This window comes from Durio zibethinus, chromosome 1, assembly GCF_047325235.1.
Source record: "Durio zibethinus cultivar Kanyao isolate XHJ-2024 chromosome 1, ASM4732523v1, whole genome shotgun sequence".
Lineage (NCBI taxonomy): Eukaryota > Viridiplantae > Streptophyta > Magnoliopsida > Malvales > Malvaceae > Durio > Durio zibethinus.
In genome coordinates this window covers 537,726-551,776 of record NC_143162.1, presented here as the reverse complement: position 1 = coordinate 551,776, position 14,051 = coordinate 537,726, and the positions used below count along the sequence as shown (strand labels likewise).

Genomic DNA, 14,051 nt, shown 5'->3' with positions numbered 1-14,051 from the left:
TGACGGTACTTACATTGACCTTCTAGCAAAACTGCAGACCAACGAAAACAGAAAACAATGGGCAATTGGACCGTTAAACCCTTTAAAAGTTCTTGAGCAAAGCAACCCAAATAGATATCACAAATGCTTAGAGTGGCTAGACAAACAAGCACCAAAATCTGTTTTGTACATTTCTTTTGGAACCTCAGCTTCCATGACCGATGAGCAGATAAATGAACTCGCAATCGGGTTAGAACAAAGCAAGACAAAGTTCATCTGGGTATTGAGAGATGCTGATAAAGGAGACATTTTCACAGAAGAAGTTAGGGAACCCGAACTTCCTGGAGGATTCGAGGCAAGAACAGAAAGATCAGGAATGGTTTTGAGAGAGTGGGCACCCCAGCTTGAAATTTTGGGGCATCCATCTACAGGTGGATTCATGAGTCATTGCGGATGGAATTCCTGCATGGAGAGTATCAGCATGGGAGTACCTATTGCAGCATGGCCTATGCATTCAGAGCAACCAAGGAACACTGTTTTAGTGGCACAAGTGTTAAAAATAGGCTTGGTTGTCAAAGATTGGAACCGGAGACAGGAAATGGTGACATGTTCTCACATCAAGGATGCAATAGGGAGACTGATGGCATCAATGGAGGGGGAAATGATGAGGAAAAGGGCAGAGGAATTAGGAGAAGCTGTCCGGAAACAGTCTGCTGCTGAAGGTGGAGTTTCTCGTGTAGAGTTGGAATCTTTTATTGCTCATATAACTAGATAAGAAGGTGTTGCCAAGGTAAATTTAAGAAGCTTCTATGTCATTTCGATTAAAAATTCTGGACAATGCTTGTTAACAGTCATGCCTTTGTGTTCTGATTGGAACTTTCGTAGAATATGGATTCCTAGTAATAGAAATCAAACAAGCTGAAAGAGAGGCGAGTGGCTCATTATCAGGTAATATTAAATAATGATGAATTTGACTGAATAAATTTCTTCCTCAAAGCCTAAAATGAAATATGAAATATCATAAAAAATCAAGGAGATACCCAAATCTAGGGACTTCACTCAAGGACTGACAACTCCAAGCATTGTTTGAGCCAAGACAAAAATCTTCTTAGTTCTTTTGCTGTATCATCTTAGCAAACAGATCTGTAAGACAGCAAAAAGTTTTAAGGTAGGACAGCAATCTCGACCTTACCAAAGGAGAAGAAACTGACACGCCCGTTCTCTACATGACAAAACTTCAAAGGGATGGCTCCATGTTTTCTTTCAAGGGCCTCAATTTCTACTCTAGAAGGTGGACTGCACCTGTAAGAAGAAGACAAGTCAAGCAAAATAAAAAAAATGGCAAACAATAAGATAGTAAATTAGAAAATCATGTTGAGAATTTCCCAGAAACAAGTTATATATTAAAAAGCCCCCAGACAGTCCTACATAAACCATGCAAATTATGCTAAAAGGGGATTTGAATTCTCCAAGCTAACAACAGCTTCTCTTTGTAAACTACCAGCAGAGCACTCTTAAGAAAAGTGGCTGTAAATATCAGTCTCATTTCCATCACAAGTTATGCAAACAGCTAATGATAACAATAAAATCACAACAACAAGCATTATGAGGAAAAACATCTCCATGCTCCAAGGTGTGGCTTTTTGCCAATGGAAAATGAACTTTTTGCATAAATATATATGCTTACTCCATATAGCAATAAATGTTCATTGATTTCCCTGAATGCAGGGCAGTCCTGAGTCCACAAATCAATCCAAGCAAGTAAATAAATGAACACAGTGCATTTTTCCAGAAAAGCAAGAACCAATCAGGTCAGAAAGGTCCTCTTCTCCCCATGATTATCGAATTAGGTGGCAATGAAAGGAATTGGAAAAAGCCACGTGATCCTAGCTTGGGCACACCGGAATGTGGATTTGGGTAGAGATCTTAAGTTAGAATTGCAGTGTTATCCTCACATTCTTTCCTATACTAATGAATAAGTAATGCAAGTTACAATAAAATAATTATTTGACCTAGAAGCAAAACTTGAGAAGTAAGAGACAACTGCACTATAGAGTCAAAAAAAAAAAAGACTACAGGTCCAAGGATGGTTAAACTCATAACAGTGTATTTAAATGTTGAACAGAAATTATGTTCGAAAATAAAGGATAAGGGAAGAGGCATAAAAAGTCAGGAAATATGATGTTCAAGCATATGATAATTAAAAGATGCAGAAAGGCTCTACATAAACTACTTCCTTTTCAGCAGCTTTGGGAAAAAAACCATGGCAAAATACTCAACACAGGCAATTTATAATTTAGCTTCCAGAAAAGAACCAATTTTGACAAAAATTCAAAGAACAATGTTGGTTTCACACATGAAGAGTGTGGTTCTGTATTCAGTTCTCTTTAGATAAAGTTAGGAGAGTCTCAAGAAAAAACACAAAAGCAAATTGAGAGCAACTGACGAACAGAAGATATTAAGAAAAGCTCACGAAGTACAGTTTTACTTTTAATAAATTCAGATTTTATATTGCTTGTGTTTACCATGACAACTTTGCAGTAAAGCCAATACACCTCAGCCTTACGTGTGTCAAAAAATGCAACAAGTTTTCTAATTAATGCAAATAGCTATGAGAAGCCTTAGAAATTTTATCACAGTCATTTCATGACTAGGTCTTCCTCTAATAAAGTTAACATGGTGGGTAAACCGTTAGGCATCCGACTTATAGTACAAAATACTTTATATGGAAAAAATCTAACACAAAAACAGATATTCAATAATGTAAATGAAAGATATGCAGTCAATCACCATATTCAGGAGTGTAGAAGAGTTTTCCAACTCTTGGGATAAGCAATATAAGCTTACCTACTTAAGTAGAGAACAAAACTTGGAGCGCCTAGAGAAGACTTTCTAAACTTGCTGTTTGGAAGACAAACATCAAAAGCAAGACTAACTTCCATAATCTGCATCTTATCGAACAACTTAATGAAGGAATTCTTGTCTTTCGGCTCCATTTCTAGTAACTCATTTCTCTCTTGACTGCCCTGAAGCAAACAGGTTCCAGCTTTAATATTTTGACCCTTCACAGACCAAGGGATACCATGGCGCCCAACTACATAACCATGAGAAACTTCAGGTGCCTATAAACTTCAAAAAGCTCCCAATAGCATCCACTCTTTCCATCTGAAAACTTCTCATATAATTCTTTTAAAGAAAGACATATACCATTTTCGTCTAAAAGATGCAATGCCCCTATTTCAATAAAAAAGCTACAAAAGTTATTTCTAAAAAATTACAATAAAAACATAAATTTACAATAACCAAAATTTTAACTCAGGTTGGGTTTCACCCACAGAGTTTCCTCAATGGAGCAATATGCGTTGCCGCTATGAACCATCCCCATAGTAACCCATATCTTACCCTTCTTTTTCCACAACTTCGGCCATAGCCAAATCATCAATCCATCGGGCCTTTGAAATATCTTTCCTGAAAACAGATTTTAGTCACATAATTCAAGTTTATATAATCCAGTAGAATTAACTCCTCTAACTATCTAGGGCTTCGTATGGTCATTAGAGTTAGATTTTTAATGTTTTTAGCTACAGATTGCATTTCTATCAAAGCAATATTTTTGGTCTTGGATAGAACTTAAGTGACGTTTCTTATATCCTTTTCACCATGTTCCCTAATGAAAATAAGTCAAATCTTTAAAATTGCTGATTTTGCAAAAGAAACTTAGCATGGTTCCATGCAAAGTAAACACTTTTAAACAAAAAACAGTATTTTTATTAGGGGACACAAGTAAAATATTACAAATTTATTCTACATGAAAAAGATTTTACAACCAAAAGATAGCTAACAAAACATAGAGTACCTAAATTGTAACCTGGATAAGAAGTAGCAATTCTCTTCATCATAATCATCCTCGTTTCTGTCTTGAAGATAGACCTCGTTGTCTGAACAACTTTCCATTATAATTACAGACTGCTGCAATATATATATATATATATATATATATAATATGAAAAACATGGCTCAAAATATTCGATAAATAATGAAACAGGATAAGTATAGTTGTGAATTTTTGGTGAAAGAAAAAGTCAAAGAGAGGTGTCTAGGAAGATAGAGAGAGATGATCCCTCATGAATCATCACAACAATGTAGGGAAAGAAGATGACAGCCAAGAAAGAGAGAGATTGGGCCATTGAGGAGTCGTGTATTGTGTGTAAAATCGGTGGCTATGGCCAGTCATAAATGGGATCGGCTAATAATTACCTATTCCTTACAAGGAACGAAATCACATGAAAACCAAAAAGCAAATCAAGCCCAACATGAAGCATAAAAGCTTAAACAATCAACCATCGTCATAATCAATACTCAATATTACACCCAAAACCAGAAAAATCCAATAAGCTCGCCAAAGCTGTAAGTAGCAGTAAAAATAACTGAGACGGACAAAGAGCTGACAACTTACAGAAAAAGCGGAAACGAAAAGAAACCAAATTCCCAATCAAGAAAAAAAAATGAAAACAACTCCAAATTGCAAAGACCATGAAGTTGCATATTCATAATTCTAAGTCAGAAATTTTAAAATTTAAGTATTAAATTAAATATTTTGTTATATATATTATTTTTATTATTGTTTCTTTTATTTGACTTCAAGAATTTTAGATATTAAATATTTATAATTATTAAAATTTTTATTTACATATAAATATAGAAATATAGTCAGCACTGTATAGAAAAACCCTTCAATACCAAACTTTTTCAGTGCAGCCCCTCCCTTTCTAAAAGCATAACAACTTTTTCTTTTTCTCTTTTTCTTGATTTAAAATTCATTTGTGGAATCTATTTGGCAAATCCAGAAAAGCAAAACAAATCCCAAAAAAAGTTCAACCCTAAAAGGAAATCGTAGCTGTTAATTACTGTATATATACAATACCACAAAAGCCTTAGAGAGAGAGAGTTAAGTCTTTTGCTTCGGTTTTGATCGCTGGAAACATGGATGAACTGTTGAAGGATTTTGAAGTGGAGCCGAAACACTCGTCGGAGGCGGCGTTGCGGCGCTGGAGAACGCTTGTTACTATTGTTAGGAACCGTCGCCGGAGGTTCCGTATGATCGCTAATCTCGATAAACGATCCGAAGCCGAACAGCAAAAGCTCAAAATCAAGGTTTTCATCTAATCTCCTCCATTTTAAAATTTTTTTATTCAAGGGAAATTAATTAATTAATAGCATAGAAATTGTGGTCTGGTGGATCAGATCCATGTGGTAGCTCCTTACAATTCGGAAACATACTGATTTCCGTCCATTTTACCGTACTTTTTTGCACGAATCAATGATGCCCTGCCACGTTGCGGTGCATATTGTCAACGAAATTACAAAAAAAAATCTGTACGGAAATCTGTGGTGTGGACTGTGGTCCACCGCTGCCCTTTTTTCTAACAGTGGAACTGCACTGTTGCACAGACCTTTCAGCTTAACTTTCTTTTGCATTTTGGTGGTGAGCCGCTGGGTTTAGATCTGCTCCAAAATTTTATGTTTTTATTCATTATTTTATAATATATTTATTGTCATCGTCATGATCAAAAAGCATGAAAACCCTAAAAAAATAAATAAATCACTTTCTAATTAAAAAAAATAATGGCAATTTCAGTTCATTTTTCTTAAAGCTTTAATTGGGGACGTAGAGCCGGGGTTTGAATTTAATATATGAGTCACCCCGCGAATTAAATCTACTTTTTTGACTTAAGATAACCACGAATAATAGATTATCCAAGGAAACTTCCGTGAAATTTCCTAATTCTCTTAAAATACAAATGCAAGTGGGTCCAAATAAGAATATCATGCGTATTAAATACGGCAAGAAGACGATGTCAGGAACCCTTTATTCCAGGGATAAAGAAGGCTTTTAATTTTGTCCCATTTGCTCCGCAAGAATCGTACGCCTCACATGTTGTTTGCCCCACTTCACATGTTTCTTATCGTGATGCTATAAATAGTAATTCCTTGACCAAGTGGCCACTCTTTTTATTATTAAAACCAATAATGGTGCTCTCCTAGTTCCTTTTAAGCTTTTAACTGTTATGGCTGTTAAAGATTTGTCTTAGAATTCTAATATTTGATTTTATTTATTTTGTATTAAATATATATAAAATATAAAAATTATTATATTAAAATTTTTGTTGATATGTTAAACACATAATATATTTTTTATTTTTGTCAAACTCATGATTTTTACTAAAATTTTAAATCATGTAACTTTTCTCTCTCTTTTTGATATAATATCAATGTGCCGTATTTAAAATTGCCCCTTGTCTTTTGGGTTCACCTAACTGTAGCAGATAACTTTATAAAAAAATCTTCATTATGTAATATCTTATATTGTAATTATTGCATGTTGTTCAAGCTTGGGATTATGAATATGATAACCTGATGTTTGATTTCTTTTAAAGTATTGTGTAAGCATGAAGAGAACTATGATAATAGTGGCACATGTACTCAAGTTCTGATAGAAGGAAATATTTTATGAAAATGGTATAAATGTGTCAAATTCATCTTAAGCATTGTTTTAAAAGTTTTTCCTACATTGATAAAGCTCTTCTGAATTCTGTTAGTGCTTTTGCTTCATGTTAATGAGGGTGCAATCCTTATCAAATACCCAGAACAGATTTCCTGTAAATTAAGCTCTATAACTCTTTTTACATATCACCTGAAATAAAAATTTCTTGCTGCAAAGACGTGGATATGGCAGATGAAGTGAATCCTAGTGATAATACCTTACTCTTATCAGAAAATATTTGGAGAAGCTCAAATGCAGTCTATTATCTGTATTTATCTTTCTTGAATAAGACAAGTTTCCCTTAAGCATCTAAATCATTTGCTTTTAGATGGCAATATATATTTTTAATATAATCATTCACAAAAATTTGGACCATTGGAAACAATATAGTAATTGATAATGAGATTTTTTTCTTTTTCTCAGATTTTCTAATGAGATATTGGAACATTACACATTGTTGTGCGTTTCAAAGATCAGTTCTCAGTCACCATCTTAAACGCCAATGATACCACAACCATTTATGTGTCCTCTCAAAATGTTACTTAAGAACACGAAGAACAACAAATTATGGCTCATTAGCCTCTTTACCAACAAAAACAAATGTCCTTTAACTGCATTTGGTTCTAAAGTTCTACTACAACACCAAGTATTATTGTTGCAATGAATTTTGTGCAATTATTGTTGTAAAGTCCTTCATTGACCTTATAATACTTTTGATCTGTTTATGGCTTTTCCCCCCCAAACCAGGAGAAAATTCGAGTTGCTCTTATTGTTCAGAAAGCAGCTTTGCAGTTTATTGATGGTATGATATGCAGTTTTGTAGTTCTAACAAAATTTATATGATACCATTGTATATATTATCACTGCTCTCCTTTATTACTTAACTGATCCAGTGGTCATATTCAGCTGCTGGTCCACCTGATTACAGACTTACCGATGAGGTTAGAGAAGCAAATTTTGGAATCGAACCTGATGAACTCTCTTCTATTGTTCATGGCCATAATATTAAGCGCTTAAAGTTGCATGGTGGAGTTGAAGGGATTGCTGGGAAAGTCACTACCTCCCTTGATGAAGGTGTCCTTTCCGACGACATATCTACTAGGCAAAAGATCTATGGCTTCAACCATTACACAGAGAAACCTCCAAGAACTTTTTGGATGTTTGTGTGGGATGCACTCCAAGACTTGACCCTGATTATCCTTATGATATGTGCTGTGATTTCTATAGGTGTAGGACTTGCCACGGAGGGGTGGCCAAAGGGTATGTATGATGGAGCGGGAATTCTACTTAGTATAATCTTGGTAGTATTAGTTACTGCTATTAGTGACTACAGGCAGTCCTTGCAATTCAGAGATCTTGACAGGGAGAAAAGAAAGATTTCTGTTCAAGTTACAAGAAACGGGCTTAGGCAGCAAGTTTCTATTTATGACTTGGTTGTTGGGGATGTTGTTCATTTAGGTATTGGAGACCAAGTTCCAGCTGATGGGCTGTTCATATCAGGATACAGCTTGCAGATTGATGAATCAAGTTTGTCGGGGGAGAGTGACCCAGTGGACATATATGAACAAAATCCTTTTCTTCTTTCAGGAACCAAAGTTAGAGATGGGTCAGCAAAGATGCTGGTTACAGCAGTTGGTATGAGGACTGAATGGGGGAAGTTGATGGAAACTCTAAATGAGGGGGGAGAAGATGAGACCCCACTTCAGGTGAAATTGAATGGTGTTGCCACAATTATTGGTAAAATTGGCTTGACTTTTGCGATTCTCACGTTTGTAGTTTTAACGGTGAGGTTTCTCGTGGATAAAGCACTCCAAAATGAGTTCACAAAATGGTCTTCAACTGATGCATTGACGCTTCTAGACTACTTTGCTATTGCAGTAACTATAATAGTTGTTGCTGTTCCCGAAGGATTACCATTGGCAGTGACACTGAGCCTGGCCTTTGGAATGAAACAATTAATGGATGAAAGGGCATTGGTAAGGCATCTCTCTGCATGTGAGACAATGGGTTCCGCAAGTTGCATCTGTACGGATAAGACAGGGACACTAACTACAAACCATATGGTGGTTAATAAGATATGGATATGTGAGAAAATTAAAGACAATGGTGGTAATGTGAGCAAAAACTTTGATGAGCTGATGATATCCGAAAGGGTTTTCAGCACCCTTCTGCGTGCTATATTTCTAAATAGTAGTGCTGAAGTGGTGAAGGATGCACAGGGAAAGAACTCCCTTTTGGGAACACCAACAGAAACAGCACTGTTGGAATTTGGGCTTCTTTTGGGTGGTGATCATGTTGCCCAACGAAGACAGATTGAGATACTTAGGGTTGAGCCTTTCAATTCTGACAGGAAGACGATGTCTGTATTGGTGGCTTTTCCTGAAGGTGGGATTCAAGCCTTTTGTAAAGGTGCGCCAGAAATAGTATTACGTATGTGTGACAAGGTTGCTGATTACACTGGAGAACCAGTTCTTTTATCTGAAGAACGAGCAAGAAATATCACAGATGTCATAATTGGCTTTGCCTCGGAAGCTCTAAGGACTCTATGCCTGGCTGTTAAAGATGTAGATGAAACTTATCCTGAGAGTAGCATACCTGATAGTGGCTATACCTTGATAGCAGTTGTTGGGATCAAGGATCCTGTGCGTCCTGGAGTCAAGGAAGCAGTTCAAACCTGTTTAGCTGCAGGAATTACTGTTCGTATGGTCACTGGTGATAATATCCATACAGCAAAAGCGATAGCTAAAGAATGTGGCATACTAACAGCAGATGAGAATGCCATAGAAGGACCAGAATTTAGTAGCAAGTCTCTTGATGAAATGAGGGACATTATACCAAATATTCAGGTTCTAATGATCATATAAAAACTTTTAACATTCAATTTATGCTTTGGGAGGTGTACATCTTGAACACTGTTGTGGATTTCAGGTAATGGCACGGTCAAAACCTTCAGATAAGCTCAATCTGGTAAACCATTTGAGAAATATGTTTGGGGACGTTGTTGCAGTGACCGGTGATGGGACCAACGATGCTCCAGCTTTGCATCAGTCAGACATCGGACTTGCTATGGGGATAGCTGGAACAGAGGTTTGCATTCATACACAGTTTTATTTAACGATGATGATGCTAACAACCTCGAACATGTTTACCTTCTTGTCTTTGCTCACATGTTTTCATTCTATTTGCCATCCCATGTGATGTTGTTATTGTTTATTCTCTTAATATTTTCATTCGAGATCTTCTCTCTCTCTCTCTCTAGGAACATCTTTATTTTCTTATTCTGGTATTTGATTTACACCAGGACTTGAAAAACTGTATTTATTCTATGAAATAAACTGCAGTAGAGGATTTCTGTTTTATTTTTGTAGTTATGTTTACAACCCCTATTATCTCAATTTTCTTGATTTTCCTGAATTAGTTTATCCATCAGGAAGGAAAACACAAGTTATTTTCCAGTGGTACAAATTGTGAATTTTATTGGCTTTTTGAACAAGGTTTCTCAATATCTTGATTCCAACTTCTATTTTCTAAAGGATACTTTAGTGAATTTTTTGAGCTTTAGAATTTTCTCCCTTCCTCTTTTTAATTTCATACTTCTCCATTTTTTGGAAGAATGGCCTGCATAATTTTGTAACCAACCCTTCTTATCCAAAGAGATTTTTGGAATCATTGCTGGCTTGCTGCTTCTGATGATTTTTTTTGGTATCATTGAACTTATTCTCTTAGTTTCTTTGTTCTGAACATGCATATATTTCGATTAGGTCATGTTCTTAACATTTTTGGTTTTCTCCTCCACATGCTTATGGGAGATATTTAATCTTCTTTTGGAAGAAAGACCTGTCTAATATTGTGAATGGTCCATTTTTTTTTCTATAGAGATCATTGGATAATTTGCTTCTGATGACTTTTCTTGGATTGATTTAAACTTATTTTCTTAATTTCTTTGTTTTATCAGCTATTCGGTATGAGAATCTATAATTGTTAGCAAATAACGTTTCTTTATGCGAAGAAATGCAATCAAGTTTTTTGTAGATTACCTGAAATAATTAGGCATTGTCAACATAGTCACCTTGCAAATGCATCTTGTTGTTCAGGTGATTCAGAATGGATTGATGTTTGTTAGAGGCTGTTAGCTGGTCTATCTCTTTTCTGTTTATGAAGATATCTGCTGTCAGACTATGATATTTTTGTGTTTGGGGCTGACTTTGTTGCTATATCAAGCTTGTTCACATTCTTCTCATTGTGCTCCAACTTTCATGTTGTAAATACCTTGATAGTACAGGTTGCCAAAGAAAATGCTGATGTCATCATAATGGACGATAATTTTGCTACTATTGTGAATGTTGCCAAATGGGGACGTGCAGTATACATTAACATCCAAAAGTTTGTGCAGTTTCAGTTAACAGTTAATGTTGTTGCTCTTGTAATCAATTTTGTTTCTGCATTAATCTCAGGTGTGTTATTATATGAAGCTAGCTTTTGTCAGACATGTATTATAGTTGTGATGATTAGAAATCACCCTCATCATTATCTGATTTGTGTTTAACTTTCAGGATCTGCCCCCCTTACAGCTGTACAATTGCTTTGGGTTAATATGATCATGGACACTCTTGGGGCATTGGCACTAGCTACAGAACCTCCTAATGATACATTAATGAAAAGGCCCCCAATTCCAAGGGTTGCAAGTTTTATTACCAGACCAATGTGGAGAAATATCATTGGTCAGAGTATATATCAACTAATTGTCCTTGGTGTTCTCAATTTTGATGGGAAACAGCTTCTAAGGCTTACAGGTTCAGATGCCACCAGTGTTCTAAATACAGTGATATTCAATTCCTTTGTGTTTTGTCAGGTATGGTTTTTCAGATTTAACTAACTGTTGCTATTGTAAGTTTCTTCTTTGGCAATCCTTTTTATGCTTATGTTCAGATGGATCCAGCATGACAAATAGTCTCTCATAATCAATTAGGTGGGACAGTCATTATTTGATCATGCCAAGATATCTCTATTTAGAAGTGTGCTAATATTTAGCAGCTTAGGGCTATAAGTGAGCTTACTGATGATTATTAGTAAGAATTTGTTAGAAGAGTTTTTAAATAAGATTGTTGAACTACCAAACTTAACATGGACATAAATCGCAGATTTGAATTGTTAGGTCAATAAATCATAGAAAAATTGTCAGAGAAAGTTATACGGACCATCTGGTTAGTTATCAGTCAATTTGACAATTATTGGAACAAAAACAAACTTTACCCGGAACACAAGCTGATTGCTATTGATCTTTTGTTGCCTGAACACCTGGCTTGATTTGCTTGCAACATTTGACTAGTCAGAAGCAAATGATACAATGTGAAGTTTACGATTGACATTTTTAATTTTCTACTTGGCTGGAATATTCTTAGCTGAAGAATAATTGATATTATGTAGTGATTATTGAGCTTATTTTCATTTTGGGTTTTTCCCAGGTGTTTAATGAAATTAATAGCCGTGATATAGAGAAGATAAACATATTCCGGGGCATGTTTAACAGCTGGATATTCATAGCTGTCATGGTTTCAACAGTAGCATTCCAAGTAGTCATAGTTGAGTACCTTGGAACTTTTGCCAGCACTGTGCCTCTAAGTTGGCAGCTATGGGTACTTTGCATCTTAATAGGGTCAGTTAGCTTGATTGTTGCTGTTATTCTCAAGTGCATACCTGTTGAAAGAGCAGTTGTTAAGCCAAAGCACCATGATGGTTATGATGCACTTCCTAGTGGTCCTGGTCTAGCATGATTTCCCGAAAACAGACTAAAATTTCATTTCTGAGGCTACTTGAATGCCAATTGATTTGTTGACAGGTTTTGCTTTTGGAATTGCTGTTTTTGTTTTTCTTCTTTATATCCACATTGAACCCCGGAGTTAATAAGGATATTTTGGAAATACTACTGGAGAGACTTTAACTTTTAGGCACACACTACGCCTCATCTGACTTCTGACTTAGAAAAATTTAGGATCGAGGTTAATTTTGGACATGAAAGGAGTACTTTTGAAACATGGTTTGCAGCCATGTTTATTTTCTCCTGTGGTTCGCAACCAATGAAATTCCAGCCCGTAATTTTTGCTGATCTTTATGTTCAATAGCATCATTATGGCAGGTATCTTATGTCGAATAGCATCATTATGGTTGAGCTTCGAGCAAGTTTTTAGAACCCTAGTCTGGGGGGAGTGGCATTTATATCAGTATTAATTCAAGGTCTTTGTTGCAAACTATGTATTGAGGCATAATTGTTTGTATCTGTGTTCTTTTTGTATTGCTTTGGCAAAGTATTATTGACTTTCGTTACTGGTGGAATGTGAATGTACAAGGAAATGAAGCCTTCTTTTTAGACATGCAAAACTGTCAAAGACGACTTCTATTCTAGACAATCATGCCATTTGGCTTGGGCTATAGGTAAAACAAATGGGGCTTGATTAAGGAAGTTGAAAGGGGATGAGGCCACATTACCTGTCATGAAATGTGGCACTTCATATTTCCTTTTGTTGATTAGGTAAAAATAAAACAATGTTTCAGTCCCCTGGTTGGCAACGACTAGATCCGATAATTTATATAATTGTATTGTATTTATTTCATATAAAATATGAAAGTTATCATATCTCAATTTATATAGATAACATAGAATAAATGAGGAAATAACATAGAATAAGTGAGGAAAGAGAAAAATAGAGCCTCTAATTCAAGGGAAAATAGGACTGTATAGGCTATTAAAGTTAACCCCGTAGATAAGTTAGAAGAATAGACTAACACTCAAACACACTCTTTCTACAAAATACTACGCACCAATCATCCATCCATGACTCATTTGGAAATGACAGTAAAAGACACTGGCACTTAAGCATGAACAATTAGCTTGGGGAAGAATTTTTTTCTTATTAAAAGGAGGAGTTAATAAAAACAAGCTCACAGCATCAATCATCGAATACAAAATTTGAAATAGTAAGAAATATTTGAGGTCCAAACTTTTTGCTCTGATTAATCGCTTAAGTTGGAAGGCTAAGCTAAAGGGCATGTCACTTGTAAGGTTTCTTCTGGATGTCAACGATTACGAGGATCCCTTTTTGGTCTACTTTCATATCTTTTTCCACTAAAAAACAATGAGACAATCAACAATCAAAGACATTTATATATGAACTAATGGTGGAAAGTTTTCTTTTAATCTTTGCTGTTCAGACGCGCTCTTTGTCAGAAATCAACTCATGAAAGTCAAAGAAGAAAGGAAATATCTAAATACTATCCGTTAGGTTTTTCAGCCACTTATTTTCCTCCACTTCACCTTTTTTTGCCCCAAAATATTGTTTCTATAAGGGAAAAATGGAAGAAATATATCCCTTATAGCTGGCTGGGGATGGAATTCAGCTAAGACAAAACATGCAACTCATTCTCTTTAGTGGATTGCAATGTTAGACGATGACAAGAACATAAAACTTAATAGCAGCATTTGACTACATGGCCTGGCACTAACAGGAATTATAAGCAACTTAACTTTGGT

General features: G+C 35.6%; 1 protein-coding gene and 1 pseudogene across 2 annotated transcripts; one reads left to right on the top strand and one right to left on the bottom strand.

The window, feature by feature from the left end:
* Positions 1-928: 928 nt before the first annotated feature.
* On the bottom strand, positions 929-4,553 carry LOC111311492 (uncharacterized; annotated as a pseudogene). The gene is made up of 5 exons (XR_016333031.1): positions 4,436-4,553; positions 3,836-3,948; positions 3,315-3,447; positions 2,827-3,230; positions 929-1,281 (listed from the first exon to the last, which is right to left on the bottom strand). The product of XR_016333031.1 is annotated as an uncharacterized LOC111311492 (transcript).
* Positions 4,554-4,699: 146 nt separating this feature from the next.
* On the top strand, positions 4,700-12,892 carry LOC111311490 (putative calcium-transporting ATPase 11, plasma membrane-type). The gene is made up of 7 exons (XM_022910905.2): positions 4,700-5,133; positions 7,271-7,325; positions 7,430-9,369; positions 9,452-9,610; positions 10,806-10,977; positions 11,077-11,375; positions 11,989-12,892. The coding sequence occupies exons 1-7, from the start codon at positions 4,963-4,965 to the stop codon at positions 12,295-12,297; spliced, it is 3,105 nt and encodes a 1,034-aa protein (XP_022766640.2). The 5' UTR covers positions 4,700-4,962; the 3' UTR covers positions 12,298-12,892.
* The last annotated feature ends 1,159 nt before the right edge of the window (positions 12,893-14,051 follow it).